Here is a 22704-nt window from a genome sequence, read left to right on the forward strand (position 1 = left end):
TTACACTTTTCAAAAATACCCCTTTTTAAAAACCTTATAAAAAATACTCTTAAAAATATAAGATTTACCCAAATATGTATGTAATATTATTAAAACATACACAAACTACATTTCTATGTATCTAAAATCTTATAAATACTTTATAAATACCTTATAAATGCATTTTAAATACCTTTAAAAACCTTTAAAATATCTTGTAAAACCTTTGAAAAACCTTAAAAATCCTTTAAAATAACTTGTAAAACCTTTTAAAACACCTTATAAATCCTTATAAATACTTGGATCGAGTCTTCAAGTAGTAGTTACAATCCATAAATACCTTATAAACCTAATAAAACTTTATAAAAATTTCAGATTTAAAAAGGGGTATTTTTGAAAATAGACATCTAAAAGGGGCATTTTTGAAAAGGGGCACACCAAAAGGGGTATTTTTAACAATTTCCCTAGTTTTTATTGGTGAAGGAGAATATATTTTTAAAAAAAAATCAATGTCCCTTAAAATAAGAAGTTGGAATCCTGCGACGATTTTTTTTCCCAAATTTTATCTTATTCTTCATAGTTTTACACGAGGCGCTTAACTTTTTAAAATTTTAATAGATGCAGAAGTATCGAAGCGGATATCCGCAAATATCACACAAAAAAATCCGAATATTCGATTTTCCGAATATCCAGAAATTTTCGGATCAAAGCAAATCACAAAATTAAGTATTCGGTTGAGACGAATCGAATAACAAATATCTCAAATTTTTCGGATATCCGCTTCGTGCCTAGGACCAGTCAAGATTGATCCATCCACGACCTTTAGAACTCATGCTTTCAGCACTTGTCTTTCTATTTGTCACGCTTGGACTCATTATTTCTAACCAATTTCGTTGACAAATAAATTGTCATCTATAATCACAATCTTTTCTGCTTACTCCTACAAAATTTCAGAACCAAGAAAAAAATGGGCTTCTTGAATAATGCTTAAGCCCAATGGATAGATATTTCTAATCCGCTAATTTGTTGAGCGACAATACTAGGATATGTGAATATTTAATGCAATAATAGCCTTGGGCGTAAGAACAAAACCCCCACCCGAGTTCTTGATTAACAAACACTTCATCAAATTCAAACCACCCAAGTTAATACGACATACCTACAATACAATATTTTAAAAAGGTGTGAATTTTCTTGTTTCTGAATATAGAAAATTCACAAAATAATAACTGAAACTAAAATTCAACATGTTAAAACTTTTTTTTTTTGGTATAACTCGTTCAAAACATAACATTTCTAAGGAACTGTTTTTGCCATGGTCTTTACAAGTTTATATATGTTTTTATTATTTCACTTAACCGATAATAGAAATAAATCTTTAGAATCCAGTAGTTTATGGTTTCATGTGTTTAATCTATCTAAATGTCTCTTCAAAAATTAAAAAAAAAAAAAAAAAAGAATCTTTTCAAAATACCCGGCTACCGAAATAATTACTTGTCAATTCCTTACATGTGAATTAAAAATTCACCCACCACACACTCAAAGGGACAACAACTAGTATTAAATTTCCGACACAAATATAAAAGATTGAAACAGATAAACTACAACACGTAAAATATATAAAGATTTTAAATTCCTTTTCAATTTTCAATTTTTGTTTCTTATAAAACGGAATAATTGAAAAATGGCGATGTTTGGTTGCACGAGTAGGAGCACCAAACAAAAATGGATATAAAATAGACTAAAAACCGAAAAGGAAATCAGTTCGTAAATTAGGTCCCCATAGCTAACTTTACATTTTCATTGGTACAACACTCAACACTCCCATGTTAATTTACACCCCAAATATTATTATCAATGACAATAATAACTAATGATAAATAAAGGAATCCTCCTTTTATATGATCAATGTTGATTCTTCTTCTTTTCTTTTTTTTCCTTTTTTCCATTTTTTGTGGTTCTAATTTTAGTGTGATGATGATTACCCTTGTGATGCTCGATTCCTTTGATGATATATCCTTGTAAGGCTTTCTTTTGGAACTAAGAACAGTTTTAAATATCATCTCTTTAGTGTAAGTTCTCCGGAAAAAAGGGTGTTGTAGCTTTTATAAGTAATCACTTTTTCTATTAAATGATTTCAATAGTTATTCAAGATAAAGATCCAAAACACTGATTAAGGTCGTCTACTGTTTCAAATGTATATATGTTACTTACCAAAAAAAAAAAAATACAAGACAAAAATACAGGTTCGTTTATTAATCTCTTTTTCATTTGCGTTTGCAATTTCAAACTTTTTTTGTGATACAGTTCTAGAATGTTATATAATTTTTTTGTCTAAAATTTTATTTAACAATATGAAAAAATGAGAAACAAAAAAAACACTATTCAGCAATAATTTGAATGATAGGTTCTGAAAATATAGTAAGGAGATAGTGATTTAGTGATACTGAGAATGAATACTCATAGATCACTAGCTAGTTTATTCCGATTTGGAAAAGGTGATATACATTTAAAGTTTTAAACATAACAATATTAAAAGCTGAGTAGAAAAGAGATTATGGGTTAAAAGATAGAAAACTGCTATCGTTTAAAAAAAAAAAATTGATTCAAGGTGAACAAAAAATAAAAGAAAGGGAGGCAAAGGCCATTGTCATGTTAGGGAGGACCATTCCTCCAAGATATGATGAATACCTGGTAGCCAGAAATACAGGCGGCCTGACTACCCCCTGGCACTTAGTCGGAAGGCATTCCAAACTCGGGATAGGCAGAGTGGTAGCCCGTAAGGGCCTAACCGTTAACACAGTGGACCAGTCCACTATGTAGTACTTCGGTGCGTTCCTACCGGGGCCGACCGGATAACCGATAGGGTTTATAAAAAAAAAAAAAGAGATTATGGGTTAAAAGATAGAAAACTTCTATCGTTTAAAAAAAAAAATTGATTCAAGGTGAACAAAAAATAAAAGAAAGGGAGGCAAAGGCCACTGTCATGTAGGGAGGACCATTCCTCCAAGATATGATGAAAACCGGGGATGACCCCATTTTTTGTTCTTTTCATATTTTTTATTAAAATTGAAAAACTCTTTTTTTCTAGGTGGCCAAGTTATTTAACGACACGTGGCATAGTCTCATGAAAGTGAGAAGATGCTCTATTTTTATTTTATCGTAGCCACGTCATTTTCGAAGTCCACTCACATATAGACACACACACCTCTAGTTTTTTGTTTTGTATTATTTGCTTTTTTTCACATTCACGCTTTGTGGTCGTGTTGCTCTCCCTTCACGTGTATAAAGTATTTTACCCCAAATCGACCAATTTCGACTATAATACCGGAATCGACATTTTACTTCATCATAGTTGTTACATGTAACAACGCCCTAAGAACTACAACAATGATTTTTAAAAAATGACAAGGTTTTTTTTTTTTTAATCGAATTTAGATTAATTTTGGCTAATTAAGACAAAGATTAGTAATAGAATTTGATGGTTTAACTAAAGAACTAAAGAGATTGTCGACGAAATGTAGCGGGAAGACCGTCTTGAGGTATCGGAAATGGACTGTACTGTATTCCTTTCTCGCCTCCCTTCACTTCCCATCTGCATAGACAATTAAATAACAACAACATACATCATTAGTACATCACATGTGAAAGCATTTGTTTGAGTCATAATAAGATATATGTACTTTATTTGTTAGGAGAAGTGATGTGTTTAATCATGTTTAGACAAGTCACTATGCAAAGTCGTTATTATGTTTTGTGTACGATCATAAATTTCAAAATCATGTTTTTGACACGTTGTTAAGATGGCAACAGAATTATGATGTAAATTAAATCATCGTTTATACTAAATTAAGATTTGAAAATTAATTAAGCTAGTTATGCAAATAGAGAAAGACTTTAAAGTGATCATGGGTAGCTTTGCGCTTAGACAAATCTGTATATAACGTAGCTGATATATATATATATATATATATATATATATATATATATATATAGTTTGATAATAAGTAAAATCATGTTGTTAACCATAGATTAGACTAATTTAGAAAGGCTTGCCGCCGTGCATGGAATCAAGTTAACTATTATCGTTTGTCTAAAAAACAAAATAAGAAGAGAAAAAAAAATACCGGAAATTGGAAGTTAAATGGTGGAGAAATATAAGAATTTGTAACTTGGCGAGTTCGTTCCCGGGACAAGCATGAACTCCACTTCCAAATGGCATGAATGTATTCGGCTTCGGATTCACCTTCAATTTATATTTTCGACAAATTAACACGTTAGATTATCTATCTTTTATCAAAATAACTTATTAAAGTTCTAATTTTGCATGTAGTTTCTTAATTATTACCTCAAATCTAGATGGATCGAAAACCTCAGGGTTTGAAAAATATTTCGGATTGTGATGAATATTCCGAAATAGTGGCATCACTTTCCATCCCTTAGGTATCAAATATCCTGCATACATGCAAGTTACAAAAAATATTAGTGATTTATATTCATTTGGACCACCACATTTTAATAAAATAAAAATAAAAAGCTTAATATATAGAATGTTCTAGTAATGTGAAATGATTTAATTAGTACCCTTATATTCAACATCAACCACTGCTTCTCTGAATGTGAAGGATATGATGCTTGCCATCCTCAAGCTTTCAACTATAACCTATTTCAAATAACATTAAAACATGAGATCTATATATATTAATGGTGGTTCATATATAAAACTTAAATATTATTATATGATTATCTATTACCTTATGTGTTAGTGGCATATTCCTCGTTTGTCCCCATGTTAAAGGTTTCTTCTCTCTACTGTTTTCTTCATATATAGCCCTTTGCTCAGCCTGCAATCATCATTAATATACATAGATTTAAGTGCATATATATACAAAAGAGAGGAAAAAATTATATGCATGTGCATGATCAAACCTTAACAGCCTCTAGAAGCTTCTGATCATCATGTAAGTACTTAAGAATCCAAGTTAAGCAACTAGCTGTCGTGTCTTGTGCGGCGAAAAGGACTCCGATGATGTTGTCTGCAATCTGTTCTTGGGTTAGCACACGACCTTTTTCGTCCTTGAAGTTGAGCAGATGACCGAGAAAGTCCGTTTGCAAGACCCTTTTCTCTCTTCTTTCGCCTATAATCTCGCTTACTATTGTCTTAAGCCGCTTTCTCGCCTATTTATAACAAGCTTTAGTCAGTTTGTCAAAATTTACTTTATAATGTCCGGATATTGGTTCATTTATTTATTCCAGAGATGAGATTACCATGAGAGCTTTGTGATAAGATGTTCCGGGGATACTCATGGGGAAAGAGTTGTAGCCTTTGTCCACAATATTGTAGTTATGTTTCAAGATCTCTTTGTAAGAACACTCCAAATGCCCAAAAATGGCTAGAATACCCACATCGAACGCAAACTGCAAGAGACAAGATTATCTTGAGTATTAATTAGGAGATCTCAGAGAACCTGATAAAGAAACTCAATCAAGGAATTGCATTGTGTGAGTTCGTTTGTTGTAAACGTATGAACATATATTTACCTTCTTCATCTCCTGGTAGGTAGAGACAATATGCATATTGGCCCAAGATTGTAAGGAAGAAAGGGCAATGTGCTCGATATCAGGGATGAGTTTACGGATGGTTTCAGGGTATAAAGAAGATTGAACAAGTTTCCTTATATGGGAATGATAATCTCCTTGGTGAAAAAAGAGTGCAGAGGGTCCTATCAGCTTCTCTTTGCTCCTCGGATAAGTTGGTTTGAACATATGGGCATGAGTCACAAGGACAAACCTCGCAGCCTCAGGGCTAGCCAACATCACGCATGGATAGCCGAGGATTCGGGTTTTGAATATCTCTCCATATCTATATATCAAAAGAAAAAACATTTCTAAATCTAAGAGCATAACCCAAAAAGTAACTTGAGGGACAAGGTTTTTTAAATTACCTCTTTTGCTTGGAGGTGAAGAAAACATTGGGGTTTTGTGAATAGAGTTGTAGAGTCTCTCCTAAGTAAGGCCATCCCATGGAACCAGGAGGAAGCTTACCTCTACTGTTCTTATTCTTCTTTGAAACAATCACTCTTACCAAAAGCAAGCAAAAGATGAGGCTTGGTACAACCAATAACCAAATTTCAGCCATCGATTATTAACCAATTTATATGTAATGTTCCGTTGATGATAAAAATATAAAATGTTTTGGAGGATGAAAAATTTTGAAATCTGAAATAGGAGGAAGAAGAAGAAGAAAGAAGTTGGAAGATATAAAATCGAACACAACATACACAAATACATAAGAGAGAGGTGGGTATATATATACACATAGAAAATTGTAGAGTAATAGAGACAAACTAGGGATTTATGTATTTGATTTATTATTTATTATTTATTATTTATTATTGTTATGTTTTATTTCGTCCAAACGTGGGAAGATGACGACTTCTTTCTTCTATTCACAATTTTGGCTTCTCAGGCGAAAAAGTTGAATAGATCTAAATTTAGATCTTGTCGATTCTTATTTATTTTGAGGATATAGACAACTTTCATATTTCAATTCATTATGAATATATGTTTTATAATAGTATAATTAATTAATGGGGGTGCTAGAAATCGCGATTTGGTTTATTATTGTTGTTATACTGCCTTGGTTTTCAAGGTAATGAGCAGTGTAATTAGCTACAACTACAATGTTCCGTAGTGAGAAAAAGCTAAAATATAACAGCATTTTCTTTTTAATTGTTTTGTTTACAAGAAGCTAATATATAGAAAAATATCCGCCAATCAAATATTAATGTGTGAAAATCAATTTTTTATAAATAGTATCCTCATCTCTTTGAGCTGTAATTCTTGAAATCACATCACTTGTTCTCAACATGGATTTCCAAAAAAAAAACAAAAAATGCTTTGACTTGCGAAGTTTCTAAAACCATCTCAAATGGTCTTTCACTTTGGGAGAAAAATGAAAAAAAAAAAAAAAAATCTCTAATGGTACATTATTTTAGAAAAAAATGAAATTATGAACAATATTGTATTACATTTAAGAGAAAACTGTTACAAAACTAATTTTTTCTTTCAAAATTATATAACATTTGACAAAGATTTTCTATATTTCTAATGTTTTCTTTTAAAATATGAGACGTTAGAAAATACAAGGATCTAAGTCCTTACAATTATTGAAACATATATTTCTCTATCTCGATTGACCAAAAAAAACAGAGATCTCTCTATCTCTTCGACTAAATTAGATGAGAATCTTATATTTAAATATTTAACCTTTTCACCTTTTTAGCTCCTTCAATCTAATATATTGTTTATTTATTATCATTATATTTTATATCTATCTTGATGCTTTTGTTATTTTCCTGTCACGTGGGAGTTATCTGTTGAAAAAATACCATGACATGATACTAAAATACGGAATAAATCTAGGTGCTCACAAGCCGGCTTTATCACTTCGAAAAAAATATTAGTTATATCATTTTTTACTTTATACTAGTAAAATTTAAAAAAAAAAAACAAATTTGATCAAATCATATTCTTTAAACGAAATCATTATTTTATCCATAATTTTAAATACAGTTATCTATATAATTAAAATATAATTCTAAAAATTTAAATTCTAGCTGAATAATATCCTATTAAGAGTGACGTTAAATTATTTGTAGAAATCATTTTAAAACTTAAATTAATTCTAAACTTTGTTGTCAACAAACATAATGTTTGAGCATAATTTTTCAGTTTATGGAAGAGTGTTTTTAGGTGTGACTACTGACTAGAACACAAAGTTATGAACTTATGATGAGTTGCAGATAATTCAAAACTGGATTTGTGTCATTCCTTGTTGATGGGTTGGGATAAGCTTCATGTTGAGCCTAAACAAGGTCAAATGTAGGTATCTTGATGCATTCTCCTCGTTCAATTTCCTTGTCAAGGCAAACCAAAGATTAGTGGAAGGTTCCAGTGTTTAATTTTCTTCTATGGTCGTCTCTACATAAATGGATTTGGTCATTCATGCGGCATGAATGAATGTTCAAAACATTTGTGAGATAATTGGGGATGTCTCTTCCTGAAAATTTTACGATACTCAAGTCATATACAAATTGCGTGATTGGATGAAAATTGGTGATTTTGGACGGCTAATACATCAGATGGTAGTTTTGAATTGGATCTTTTGGGAAAATCAGTAAATATATTTAGAATAATAGATTATATTTTTCTTTCTATTGTAATATTTTTTTTGGTTGTGTGTAACAATAACTTAAATTCCACAATGTTAACTATATTACAACATATAAAGATTAATATGTGAAGATATTGTTAGGATCCCACATTGAAAGTTTGAAGGGACCAACACTAATATATAAAGGGTTAGAGTCAATCCACTCATTGTCAATTGGTTTTGATTTGGAAGCCCATGATAAGCCCGAATTTAACATGGTATCAGAGCCTCGTTTGTTGAAACTTGGGTGACCCAAAAAGGGTTTATTACCAGTCCTAAAGTGGGTTCGGTTCGAGATGGGCCGATAAAAGCTATCATCTCGAGGGAGCGTGTTAGGATCCCACATTGGAAGTTTGAAGAGACTAACACTAATATATAAAGGGTTAGAGTCAATCCACTAATTACCAATTGGTTTTGAGTTGGAAGCCCATAATAAGCTCGAATTTAACAGATATGTTGATATATTGATTACAATTAAATTTAAAATTTTGATAAAATAATTAAATAAAGCTAAACATGTATCATCAACTAGATAAAAAGCAGCTTCATAAATTGTTACCACTTCTCTAGTGGTCCATTGGGGCGACGTAATGTGGCTTAATGCAAAGCTTGTGTTTGAGTGTATATACAGTATATAGGTTATTAACTAAAATCATCATGGTGATTACTACGCAAAGTAATTAAAAAAAAAAAAAATTCTCTTTGTGTTAGAAGTCGTCATATGGTATTATTATATAAGCAAGGAATAGCACATTTAGTATTCCTTGCTTATATAATTAAAAAAAAAAAAAAGGAATAGCACATACGTTTAAGGATATCATGATTAATTTGCAGAGGGATAGAAATTAATTAATTAGTAGTGGGAACAAACTATTTTTGGTCCTCTTCACATTAAAAAAAAAAAAAAAAAAAAACTATTTTTGGACCATCCCCATTCCAAGAAGTTAGAGCCAATGAATGGCATTTGCTTATACCCAATGAACGATTTGCAAACAATTTGATCGACGGCATGTCGGCATTCTATATCAAAATGGTAGTTCGTTTGGAGAATTCGAACGCGTCTTGTAGCCTCTAGCTAGGGAGAATATTCGAAAGGCGGCCTTGAAAATTACTTTTAATTTAGTTTCTTGATTTGATGCGTTTAACGTTTCTAGTTTCTTCTACGTGATAACATTTACGGGTGTCTTTAATTACTAGGTATAATACAAATTGAATAATGGATCTCAAATTAGCCATCAGTAGCTTTTGAAGTTTACATATCGAGATCTAAGAAAAGAACAAGACATTGCTCGTGACAAAGTATTTCCTTACCAGGCATAATCCAATTCTAGAAGGGATTTGCCATTTTTAGTAACACAACCTAAGATGGACGTTCCCCAAATTGTGTAGCATTCTTTAGAGATTAATCTAGTAGTTTCTTCTTTGTTCGAGTTTGATATATTTGAAAAGAACAAATCTTGATTGAAATAATCTTAGTTAATACGAATTATGTATCTTACATTGCTTTTTTGTTTCTTTTTCTTTTAAGAATATGCATAATCTCGAATTTGAATTCGACTAGTGACACATCAATAATATGACAGAAATCAAACTTTTGCATCGTGTAATTTTTATTAGTGAATCATATAGTAATATATATATGTACATCTTTATATGCCCATATATATATATATGTACATCTTTATATGCCCAAGATATAGTATTAAGAATGTTTAAGTATACATCCTAAAGGTTTGGGAACATGATATTTATAAGACTAGTAAATATTGTAGATGAATACATATGTAAGATCATGATCAAAATACATATGTAAGATCATGATCAAATGAGAGGTGACGCATTTGTCCAAATCTTAGAATGAAATATTACGAGGGTAAATGAAGTGCCTTACACTTACCAATTGTCTCCGTCTGATTTGAACCTATAGGCTAACGTTTATCACAACTATAGTTGTGACTGGTTAAAAAGTTAGAAGAAATGAAAAGAAAAAATAGAAGAAAAAAAATGTTACATCAAGAAGAAAAATGTATTCTACTAGTTTTGAGGAAGGAATAATTCATCTCCTTTAGTTACTTTTTGATGTTTTCATCTGATATAATTTTCTTCTGATTTTTTTTTTACTGGTGCATACCAAAAAAATAAAAAATTCTCCCTTTTTCATTTCTTCTATTAAGGGTGACCAGTCACACCCTATATATATCACATGTCAACAAAAATAATACGTTGTTATAATATGTTTTTTCTAGTACATTTTCTAAACTGGCCAAATGGTTGTGTCATTGCAATAATATGACTTGCGTAATAGACTCTTTGTCATCCATAAATTTTTAAAAAGTTGTGTTATATAGTTATCCCTTGGAATGATAAGATTTTTGTATTTGTACTTTGAAATGGATCTCTTTACTTTTTAAATACGAAACAAAAGTCGATGGCTGCCAGAAAAAAAATTGTGGTGAAGAAGGTAGTTGCCGTCAAATCAATTGGGAGATCTAAAAAAAGAAAGAGAAAATCAACGAAAAAGGAAATAATTTGCGGAGAGGGGAGAAATAATCCGGTGGAGTCGGCGCATTGTGTTCACGTGATGACGTGACACTACGTGGGACTCATTTTTTTATGCAATACAGCTCAGTTTCCGATTACCGATGGCGGGAACCTCTCTCCTCAACCCGTCGTTTCCGGTGGAACAAAATGGGTCCGACCAGCTCCTACTCTGCGGGTCCGAAACCGTACGGAGGAAAACTGACACGTGGAAAGAGCGTGGGCCGCCCGCTCGGCTGTGACATCAGGTGATTCGTCTCGTGTTACTGTTTTGGGGGAATCTAATTCTTAAGGGTTTGAGATCGTATGGACACAACACAACAAAGGACACAAAATGGAAAACAACACATCTAAGTTTTTTTCTTTAGTTTGGTCGGATCTGGACACTTCCATGACGCAACGGCAACCATTTTTTAATATATGCGATTATTATTATACGACCGTAATTCTACACAAGGTTTTTTTTTTCTTTGTTATCACCAACCAAACCGTTAAAATTAATATTTCTCAATAGTTAAAATTGTTTTAGTTTAACTCTTATAATCAATATGCCATTAACAATAAAATGCAGTTCTTGACTTGGCTCCACATGTATAATTAGTGCGCTCTTTCTCTTTCTCCAAGTCCTTTTAGATTTTTGTAATTATTAAATCAACGACAACTAAAATCGTTAATGATTAAAATTCTTAGAATCGTAGTACTTGACATGCAGTGGCGGAGCCAGAAACTCTATTCATCGGGGTCAAAATATTTTTTTTCTTCTAAAATATGCATAAAAGGTAGCTTCATAAGTCGATATACTAAAAGATGTGAAAGATGTTTTCTTGTTTCCACCATCACACGATCAAAGATTGATTAAAAACACAAAGAAGAAAGAAGAAGAAGGTAAAACGTTTTTAGATCAGGTCAAAATAAATGTTAAAATATTATATTAGTTTATATTAGTAGGTTTAATTGTAGTAGATTTACTTAAAATAAATTTTATTAGGCTAATATTATCTATAAATACAGTGTAATTATTGGGTTTGTAACATAAATTTTTCTTATAGGGGTCAATATTTTTATTGGATTGGGGTCAATAATTTTTTTTATATAAAAATTCAACTATTTTTAAAAATTTCACCGGGGTCAATTGACCCTATGAATCTTCTCTCCCTCCGCCCCTGTTGACATGCAAGGCAGTGACACGAGTAAACCCTTTTTCTTTTTCTATTTAGGATTTTTATAAATCTTACCCATTTATGAAGTACGAAAACTTCACAGCTCTGAATTTCACTATACATAAAAATATATCTTCTTAATCTGTTTTACTTTCGTTATATCACATATGCCGTGTGGGACAAATGTAGATATTTAACACAATTAACAAAGAAAGACGTAGATATTTTCTTGAGATCGATCACGCATGGAGAAAACAAAACTTTCCATTGCTTCTTATACACCATACCTTTCATGATCAATAATGCCCCCTTTCCTTTTTCTTACGATACACATCCTTATATACAGTGTTTAGGATGTTTTACATATATAAATAGAGTATATATTTGTAGAGCGAGATAAAGTGAGTGTGGGTAATGATTGGGAGGTTTACATGGAGCACAAAGAGGGATGACTCATAGACACTCCAAAATCGTTTAGAAACTTTGCAGCATGATATTGAATCTTCTCCTTTTAATTATTCTCTCTTTTTCACTTATCTAACTTCCATTTTCTGTACGGCTCTTCCTCTATTATCTTAATTTTACTTTCCATATATTCACACATTATATAAAATTTGTGTATGTATATGCAAAGCGTACAAAATCGATAGATAAACATCGATCGTTGTAAAAGATGAAGGTGTTGTTATCAAAGTTATTATAAGCACATGTTTGATAGATAACGTGATTAGGTTAACACTAATATTCCCACTGATCAACACCAAAACTATAGTTGGAAGACATGTGTTCAACACACCGAAACTATATATAGTTGGAAGACATGTGTTTGGTTCACAAAGGTCGAACAATTAAAAGTGAATCCAATGTACTATAAGTGAATATATATATAACCATATCACTTATGATAAAGATGCTACAAGCTTTGGTTGAAACATGACAGGAGCATGTTTCAAGTATGTCATTGTTCTTATATTTTTTGTTGTTGTATTAATATTAATTATCAGAAAATTGGGGACAGTAACAAGATGGAGATTTAACGGTTTTTAGCCACTTTTGGTATAAGCAAGAATTGGAATGTCTAAAGTGTTTTTGGAATAAAAAAATAAAAAATTAAGAAAAATGAAAATTACAAGATTAGATTTGAAACAAAAAAGGAGAGAAGAAGAAGAAAAGAGTAAACCGAAAATCATTGCCAAATTTGTAACTCTCTTCGCTCTACTCCACTCATGTCTAGTTCATTATCTCTTTCAAAGTAGTTTAATTTCTTTCCTTTTCACATAGATTCACAAGAAGTAAAATCGAATAAGGTATAGTAAAACTAAAACGGAATAAAAGGTGATTCAGTTCTATCTCATCCATAAAAAATTCATATACCGACACATCTTTTATACGTGCTTGATAAATAATAAGTTTGGACATTCTGGAAATATATCACGTTAAAAAGATTTCTAATAAAACTTAAGAACTCGATATCCAATATGAAATAAAAAGAAATTACCTAAATTGACTGATGCTTATGAATTCCCCTTACTTGTAAGATGAGACACATTACATAGGTTAGTGTAAGTGAGACAATAATATGAGACAAATAAAAAGATGATGGAGCAGAATCTTAAAAGACTTTAGTCAAAGATCATGCTCAAGGCAAATCAGACAGTGGATTCTCTGTCAATGTAAGAGAAAATCTGATTTATATATTTTCCCACTTCCATTCCATATCATCATGACTTGTAACCGATTATTATAGATTTCTTTGCTCTCCAAAACAAAATGTTGTAAAATCAGAAAAAAAAAACATGTCAATCAAATACAAGATCCATATTGCAGTATCTGTAAATCTGTTAAAGCTGAACTGAGAATGTTTAATTAGCCATTTTGTGTTTCATCAAACTATTCTTGAACCCAATAAGAGAAGCAAAATCTGTTTTTATTTTTACATGTACACGTTCCTTAATCCTGTCTAAGACAAACTACATTCAAAGCGTGCATCACAAAATAGACTTTGGTTTTCTTCTATACCAAGTATTAATAGAATTTAGACAAAGACAACTTCGAATTTGGGACAAGGGTTTCTCTGTATGTGAGTACTGAGACTTGAATTTCCTTCGAATTTGAAGTTGTAAAGGGCTTGTCTTTGAGTCAGACCAAGCGGATATATCCCATGTACTCTAAGCTCACCGTCTCCTCTTAAGGTCACGGGTCTTTCCTTCTCCCATATCGGTTCATGTCTCAGAGACTTGAACTTTGCAAGTACTGCAGATTTCAGAGCTTCCAGAGTCAGATTTCCATCCCTGTTACATCATTAGCAAAGAACATGAGTATACACAAAGCAATTTTCCCTGTTTAGCGAATTAATGCTGGCTTACTTCAAGAAGATGGATTCCATGTCAAACCGCCCTCTTTCTCTAACATACAAATGATAAACTGTCTGTGAGCCCCTGGTGCATTTGCAGGGTCGTCTCTTAAACTCAGGGCTCTTCTCTTCTTGCTCACGAATCCTTGTAGCCACAAAGATGCAGAGACGACAAGAAGAGTGTACATCAGCCATATCAATAAGTGCCTTAAAAGAATCTGAAGGGCCTTTGTGTTTCCATCTGATTGAAAAACCGAAGTTTTCAATATATGTCGAAACATGTTCTTATTTTGTTTTCAATCCGGCAAATATTTTACATATTACCACACCTTAGCGTCTGAGTATAGGCGTCAGGGTTATCCGCAAGATACTTCATTTTCTTTGCAACTGCCTTGACATCATCCATCTGCTTAATGTGAAGAAATGAGTCAGGAGAAGGTGCAAATTCTTCTATATTTGGAGCTCCAACAACCACAGGGACAGATCCTAAAAGAAGATTTGATCATTTATTGCTAATCAGAAGTAGAAAACAAGGTAACTTCAATGCTCACATGTATGATGATCTACGTATATAAATCCACATCCACATCACCGTTCATCAATTGACATGATAAATAAGCTCAGATCATGCAAGATGACTAACAGTAGCTAAGAGGTGACCGAGAATATAACACTCTTCCAGATTTCACCTAGTGTCGAGAAGGCAATAATAGAGAAATACTTCAACTAGAAAAAGAGAAGTACGAGGATCAGTGACTCGTATAAGATACCTATAATGTTACTGATGGACAAAACATGTCAGGGTGTTTTGCGTCAGATAATCCAACCAAATGTAGAGAACCAAAAATTATCCAAGAAAATATGGATCTGGGTGGCCTAAATATCGTTTGGTATACACTTTCCCTTTCACACAATTGGTTATGGCTATATGTTGATACCCGAATTACCAGTACACTGAACTACATAAACCCAAATAAGAAAAATCACACAAAAAATCCAAATAATACCTGAAATACCAGAACTCGAATCCAAATTACACAGGACTTCATTTAAGTTGGCTATACATTTCAGGCATTGGTTGTGCTTATCCTAATTAACCGTACCAATATAAGAATTTTAGTAGGATATGAGGTTTGTTTTGCAAACTGGATACACCAAAATGCACACATATAGACACAAATTCTCAAGTGCTAATTCTTCTAATGAAGCAAACAAGAAAACTTGCAAGATCAGCAGAGAGAGAGAGAGAGGGAAGTAGATCTATCTATACCAGCAACTAGCGATTGGAAGAACTTCTCTGTGACGTAATCCTCCTCGTTGGTGTTCTCAAAAGCTAGACTGAATTTGTAGTGCTTAAGAGCTTCAACCTTCTCCACTGTAATGAATTTTCGTAAATTATTGGTTCAACTACTTAATATAGTTAGGACATAGAACATTTCGCTAGCAATGCATGATACATACCACTCCCATCCCGATTCCGGTGACAACCACCATAAGAATCAATCTTAACATTCGCCTCCATTAAGGCTTCAAGAGCTTGCAGGCGGAAATTCCGAGCCGCACAATTGGATATAAAAGCAGCAGCAAGAGCTTTCTCGGTCTTTGGATGCACTGGAGCCATAATATCATATTCCGCCCATGAAAAATACCCAACAGGAACATCTGATGACAGACTAGTTGTCATCACAACATCATAACCCCTCCTAATGAAACAACAGAAGATTAAAGGTCAGCTACTTATCACAGAATTTTACATGTCCTGCAAACGTATAACGTCTTGTTAAGATTGTGCTTACCCACCGTCGTGCTTGAGCAAGATTGTTCTCTTGGTAGTACTGTGCCGATTCCATGGAACGGATTATACTGAGTGTTCCAGGTTGATGACTTAATCCAAACGCCGCATCGGGTTTCCTATCTGAACTGAATCCCATAACACAATCAACAGAACACGATTCGAAGTCCTACAAACAATTGAGAGAAATGAAGCCAATAACCACTCATAAGAAGAAATCCTTCAATACTTGTTCTCTGCCACACCATCATTGAAAAATACAAATCTTTCAAGTCTCATTATAACTGAGAAACCACAGAATCCAATAAACATTATTACAACACATGAGATTTTGCTCATTTCATGGTGACACACTAATATCACATCCAACAACTAGTTAACAAGCAAAGCTTAAATTTTGATTCCCTTGACTTGCTACCAAAGCACTGAATAATCAGTCACCCAGAGAAATTAGATACATAATTTGATGATAGACAAATGATTCGGCGACAAACCTTGTTACCACCAGCAATAAAGATTGGATTTTTACTGAAATCTCTAGAATAAGTCACTGAATCCACTCTCTCTAACCACTCCTGGCATTTTTCCATTCCCGACCCAACTTTCAAATCGGACGACGACTTGGTGAAAAAATGGGTCAACGTATCGACCAAAGAAGCGTTATCGAGCCGACACAGGAACCCGATCTCGATGATGATAACCAGAGCCACGCAGATTGGCAAAAAGGTCGAGACTTTACGCTTGAAAGAGGAAGTAGACGAAGAAGAAGAAGAGCCATTGGCTACAGGCAATTCTTCATGGGTCGATCCAATTTTAGGACCTCGGAGATTGGAGAAAACACCCATTAACAAAGCGACGATATTGTCAATTATGGATTTGAGATTTGTGATTGGGTTTTTATTGTTTGATTTATGAGAAAGAGAACAAATTTGCACACTTTGGCTTTCAAAGCAAATTTACCAGCAATTCGTATTTTATTTCATTTTTTAATCTTTGGTGGAATGTGAGCAAGTTCTTGAAAGAAGATTATCCAAATCGAATAAAATCAAATGAAGAGTAGGTAAACAGATTAGACCTTTAGTGCTAAAACCATGTGAAGCAGGAGGATGATGATCTTATTTTGTTTCTCTTTTACAATAAAACAGAGAAGAACAGTCAAATATATAATAGATTGCGGCTGCTCTAAACAATGGGATCACATGAGAAAAGTGGATCATGTATATGTCTTTACATGTTTCTCAATTCAAAAATAGATATAAAACATTATGGAAAGTCTCTGAAACATGAACTAAAGTTAACCAATATTTGAGCTATCTCCAATGGTTAAGAACCAATTTGGATCTTAACAATTGTTTATATTAAAATTCTCTTATTTCTAAGCTAAAAACAAATGAAGAATATCTTTAAAAAAAAGTCCTCCAATGGTTAAGAACCTATTAAGTTCAAAAAAAAAATTCAAATTTTGTATTTGGATGTCTTTCACTACAAGAAACCATACATACAAGCATTTTTATACATTCATAGAAAGGAGTAGAAGATGTACAAGCATTCATTCATGTAATCTTTCAGAGACTTCTTCCTCTCGAGAATAGCAGTACTGAAATCTTTCTTCGATTTCCTATAAAAAAAAACAAACAAGATTAAGATTCAACTTGAGAATAGAAAATCAACCAAAAATCTAATCCCCAAAATCGAAGAACCCAGCCTTTAGAAAGATCCAACATTTCCAGATCGGAGAACGAATTAAAAAAAAAAAAAAACACAAAATCAACCTAATCCCTAATCCCCAAAATCGAAAAAAAAAAACCAGACTTTAGAGAGACCGAAACATCCCGATCGGAAAACCAAAAGCAGAAATCTGGGTACTTACCAGTTTGAAGAGTCACCGATATCTCCACTGGAATTGAAGAGAAGAACGCATCTCCTCAGATTTGTTGCCAAAGGCTGAGAGAGAGAGATGAATGAAAAAATGTCGGAAAAAAATACACGAAGCAACCGATTTTTTTTTGTTTTGTTTTTTCTTCCCCCCTCATATCGCAACACGTGTGTGTTTCTTAACATAAGAAAAACATCTTAGTTAAGATATATATCTTAGTAGGTTTGATCAATTATAATAGATATTAAGATTTGGCTAAGATTTGCTCTAAGATATACCGTTGGAGATGCTCTTAGTTTCTTTCATCATTAGGCTCGGATAAATACATTTCAAATTTCTAAGGCAAAATCCTAAATGAGTGAATTACCATCACAAGGAGAAGGAACTAAGATCTTCAAAATGACATTTTGAAGAATTTTCTAATGACACTAACTCCAAAATAGAATGATGTCATATAAAAAAAAAAGATGTAATGATGAATATTATTACCCTAGATATAGCAATAAGCCAACAATATTCATCACAACATTTATTTTAAAAGTTTTATCGACAGATTGATCTCACGTATAAAGAGAGATTTATATATATGAGAGAATATGTTTGTATATTGTTTAGTTGTTACGGTACAAAACAAAATACAACAAAATGCAGAGCTAACAATAGATATAATTAGTATTAGTTGTCTAAGTAATTAAAATTTGAAAATACAAAAATGGCATGTATTAATTGAATAGAAAATATAGTGTTGTAATCGACGATAAAAATACAAATACAAAATCAATATCGAAACTAAAGGATAAACAAGGTCCTTTCAAACAAAGTTCTTTAAGACTTTGAATCTCAATGGGATGTAGCTTAAAGAATACGAAGAGGAAGGCAAATAAAGCCAGCACAAAAGGTCAAAGAGCAATGAATTTCTGTCCATGGATGCGGAAACCGTGGTCGTAGAGGACGTGGTGGTCGAGGACCACACATGGTACAAGTCATACAACTAGGGTTTTTTAGCGAACCTTTTCTTCACTAGCTTCTACCCTAATATCTTTAGTTTTTGATGTTCTCAAAAGCTAGCAAATTGTGTGCTTAAGCTACTCTCTCAAACTACTTTCTCCATCTCTATGATCCTTAAAGTCATAGCCATGTAAATCTCTTTGCATTTTAATATCTAGAAGACCTTGTAACCATATAAAAAACTATAGATAAATTAAACAACAACAAAAATAAACTTAAAACAATAATTGTTGATGCTGAAACGATTAGGATGGGGTGGCAAGGCAAACAGTTTCTTGAATATATTTTGTGGCTAGAGGTCCTCGTCACAAATGCCCTCACCAACCTTTCAAGTTTCAATCATTGATCGTATACAAGCACAGCCACATGCGATCATTTGGGATGTGCAATATTATATTAATGCCCTCATTTTTTTTTCATGATATTTACAATTTAGCAAAAAAAAAATACAAAACTAAGATCTCAATCATAAAAATAAAATAACCACAAATCTATTACTAGTTAATTAGGACATTTTTACAAAAACATTTTTCTATTGTCTATTTTATGCTAGGTTGCATGGAATCAGAAGCGGGTACGCGGAAGCGAAGCGTTTGGAAACGTGGAAGCGATTTTTTTAGAAATTTTAAGAAGTGGGTACGTGTTGGAAGCGTATATAAAAATTAATATATATATATATATATATATATACATATATAATAAAACATTAAGCATTATATAATATTAAAACATATAATTAACCACGTAAATCTAATACATAAATTTTAAATACTTCAACTACAAATAAAAACCAAATAGTTTATTTTTACAATTAATAAAAATAAAATAGTTCAAAGTCAAAATTTTAGATCACTATCTTCACTCTCATTTTCTTAATTCCATCCAATAAAATAGTTTCAAATTCTATTTTATCGATAACACATCATCAAATTCAAGTTTCTCAAAGTTTATTTAAGTCAATTATTCATTCCAACATTTTCCAAATAAATAATTTATGTCGTGGTTATTTTGTTAAGCATGATCTTTTAAAAATAAAATAAAAAACTTAGTATGCAAAAATTTAAATTTTAAATTAGTTTTGGTTTCTTTTAATTGTAAAAAATACTATAAAAAATAATTTCATGTTTCTTATTAATATTTGATTATCAAATTTTTTAAATGGAAACGTAAGCTTCTAAAATGGAATCGTAAGCTTCCAACGAGCTTCTAAAGTAAATTTTTTGGAAACGCTATGGAAACGAGATTCTAAAAGCTTCCAAAAGCTTCCGATTCCGACTAAGATTCCGAAGCGGGAAGTGGACCTTCGACGAAGCTTCCGTGCTTCCTAGATTTTATGTTTGAACCTTAATTTTTAAACTACAGTTGCTAAAATATAGTTACATTGATATTTACAATTTTATTATAGTGTCGGTGATCTGGGTGGATTTGTAAAAGTTTACAGATTGTGAAGAAGAGGTGGGCACAAGGCGAGTACTTGTTCTTTTAGGGATACTTATTACTTGGCTTGCCTTGTACGAGTAATAAAAATTAGTACTTGTGCTTGGCTTGTTGAAAACGAGTACTTGTAATTTCGAGTACTTGCAAAAAAATGAGCGACTTGCGAGTTACTTGCCTTGCCTTATTACTTGCTACTTGCGAGTTACTTGCAAGTATTTACGAATTACTTGCAAATAATTTACAAGTAACACTTTCAAAATTTTTACATATTTAAATTTTACTTTACTTTTAATGCAACTTTTAATTATGTTCTTAAAACTAATATAATATGAAATATATGTATATAAAATGATAAAATAATAACGAGTAACGGATTAAACAAGCCGAGTATTAAGTTTTGAACAATTCTAGGGGTGAACCCTTCTCATTCACCCCCATTTATTGACCAATCAAAACTTATCATTTAATCTAATTAAAGTAATTAATATAATTATTATTATCTAAAAACAATAATCAGATTTAATCATTAAAAATCAAAATCAAATTAATTGTGGGGGCCACTAATATTTTATGTCACGTAAGACTAACTCCTAATTCCAATAGGAAAAAACAAACTTAATAAGTCAATATAAAACCCTAAATCTAAATATTATATAAAGTCATTAACTCTAATCTTATTCATAATTTTCTTCTATTGTTCTTCTCACATATCATCAAAGGAGATTAGTATTATCAAAGGAAAGAGTTTCACGTTTCTACACGATTTAAACGTAAGTCAAAATAATTTTTATATTTACATCAAAGTTTCTTAGTTTGAAAATTAGTCAATTGAAGATTTTCTATCTACTAAGTTATGTATTGAATATCATATAAGTAGGACGTTTTTTGTGTTTTCTAAGCATGTTAGTACGTCAATTATTTTTTTTGTTTGGTATTCTATTTTTTGTTAACATAGTTTTCAATCGATGGGAAAGCGTTATAGCCATTTATGTCGCAATTTCCGTGAGATTGCATCTGTTGCTGCTGAACATGTAGAATTGACGATGGGTGCGAATGAACTGCATGTCAGTTGCTTAAAAAATTGGAGGAAAAGAAAAAGGAACTTGTGAAAGCTAATGCATGGGTGCTTCCAACTTCAAATGTTGAACATGTGGAAGGAGAAGAAGAAGACGAGGAAGTTCTTAATGCACGTGGAATTAAAAGAAAAGCTATTGTTGGACGACCAAAGAACAAAACAGTCGGATCCCATGGTCGATAATTGAATGTTCTTGAAACGAAAAAACGTGGTACATCAAAGAGAAAATTATCATTTCAGGTATTTGATCAATATTTTATATTTTTCATTTATGTCTATTTTTCACTAAAACGTGATTTTGTCAATATATGTATGTATATTAATTACAAGATAAAATCGATAAATGCTTCAGGATTCAATTTTTACTTCCGATATTCAGTCATCTGTTGCTACCACTAATTCGAACTTACAGACGGGGTCATTTTCCTCACAAGTGCTACAGGTAAATAATTTATTTATGTTATTTATATTTGAATTATATGTCAATTTGTTTTATAGTTTGCAGTCTTATATTTTGTAGGAATTCGACAAGAGTTATGGTGATTTATTATAAAGCTTTCTTGTTTTAAATATAGAGACAAAAAACATATGAAAGTGTTGAACCTCTACTATTACTTTATCTTGATTACTTGTTTTTGTTACGTTTTCTTGTTCGTGAAGAAAATGTAAAAAAAAAAAAAAAAAGTAGAAGAAAAAAAAGTAGATGAAAGAAACATAGAGAGAAACGTGAATGAAAGAGTAGTGGCTCCCACAATTAATTTGATTTTGATTTTTAATGATTTAATCTGATTATTGTTTTTAGATAATATTAATAATTTTAATTACTTTAATTAGATTAAATGATAAGTTTTGATTGGTCAATAAATGGGGGGTGAATGAGAAGGACCCAAGAATTGTTCTTTAAGTTTTTTTCACTACTTGTTGTTTGGCTTGTACTTGCAAGTATAAGTTATATTACTTGGTACTTGGCTTGACATCAACGGGTACTTGTTGTTTCAAGGCGAGTACGAAGCAAGTAACGGGTACGAGACGAATAATGAGTACTTGTGCCCAGCCCTAAAACAACCTCATCTACATAGTCGTCCCTTGAAGCTTAGGTCAAACTCTGTAGCACCAAGATTGAGAATATATATACACGTAAATGATAATCGTGTGTATGTGTATAAATATATATATAAGCAAAAAAAAAGAAAAAAAAAAAAAAGGAATATGGGATCAATCATGGTTTTATGCTCACTCTATACGTCGGCCTAACGTGGCCAAAGTGGATG

At 32.0% G+C, this 22704-nt stretch overlaps 2 protein-coding genes across 2 annotated transcripts; both read right to left on the reverse strand.

The window, feature by feature from the left end:
• Window positions 1-3272: 3272 nt before the first annotated feature.
• LOC9321370 (abscisic acid 8'-hydroxylase 4) lies at window positions 3273-6591 on the reverse strand. Its single transcript, XM_021033888.1, has 9 exons — window positions 5925-6591; window positions 5521-5842; window positions 5248-5397; window positions 4909-5157; window positions 4734-4823; window positions 4564-4642; window positions 4328-4434; window positions 4107-4225; window positions 3273-3574 (listed from the first exon to the last, which is right to left on the reverse strand). The coding sequence occupies exons 1-9, from the start codon at window positions 6116-6118 to the stop codon at window positions 3478-3480; spliced, it is 1407 nt and encodes a 468-aa protein (XP_020889547.1). The 5' UTR covers window positions 6119-6591; the 3' UTR covers window positions 3273-3477.
• Window positions 6592-13772: 7181 nt separating this feature from the next.
• On the reverse strand, window positions 13773-17165 carry LOC9321371 (glycoprotein 3-alpha-L-fucosyltransferase A). Its single transcript, XM_021032918.1, has 7 exons — window positions 16532-17165; window positions 16046-16206; window positions 15707-15948; window positions 15516-15620; window positions 14575-14731; window positions 14259-14486; window positions 13773-14183 (listed from the first exon to the last, which is right to left on the reverse strand). The coding sequence occupies exons 1-7, from the start codon at window positions 16880-16882 to the stop codon at window positions 13928-13930; spliced, it is 1500 nt and encodes a 499-aa protein (XP_020888577.1). The 5' UTR covers window positions 16883-17165; the 3' UTR covers window positions 13773-13927.
• Window positions 17166-22704: the final 5539 nt, after the last annotated feature.

This window comes from Arabidopsis lyrata, assembly GCF_000004255.2.
Source record: "Arabidopsis lyrata subsp. lyrata unplaced genomic scaffold ARALYscaffold_3, whole genome shotgun sequence".
Taxonomy (NCBI): Eukaryota; Viridiplantae; Streptophyta; class Magnoliopsida; order Brassicales; family Brassicaceae; genus Arabidopsis; species Arabidopsis lyrata.

Excerpts from the sequence above, each read along its gene's own strand:
- LOC9321370 (XM_021033888.1), bottom strand. The coding sequence starts at position 6,118 with ATGGCTGAAATTTGGTTATTGGTTGTACCAAGCCTCATCTTTTGCTTG. Across the intron at positions 5,158-5,247 it reads CTTATCACAAAGCTCTCATG|GCGAGAAAGCGGCTTAAGAC; the intron begins GTAATCTCATCT and ends TGTTATAAATAG. Across the intron at positions 4,824-4,908 it reads AGCTTCTAGAGGCTGTTAAG|GCTGAGCAAAGGGCTATATA; the intron begins GTTTGATCATGC and ends TGATGATTGCAG.
- LOC9321371 (XM_021032918.1), bottom strand. The coding sequence starts at position 16,882 with ATGGGTGTTTTCTCCAATCTCCGAGGTCCTAAAATTGGATCGACCCAT. Across the intron at positions 15,621-15,706 it reads CCGGAATCGGGATGGGAGTG|TGGAGAAGGTTGAAGCTCTT; the intron begins GTATGTATCATG and ends AATTCATTACAG. Across the intron at positions 14,487-14,574 it reads GCCTATACTCAGACGCTAAG|ATGGAAACACAAAGGCCCTT; the intron begins GTGTGGTAATAT and ends TTTTTCAATCAG.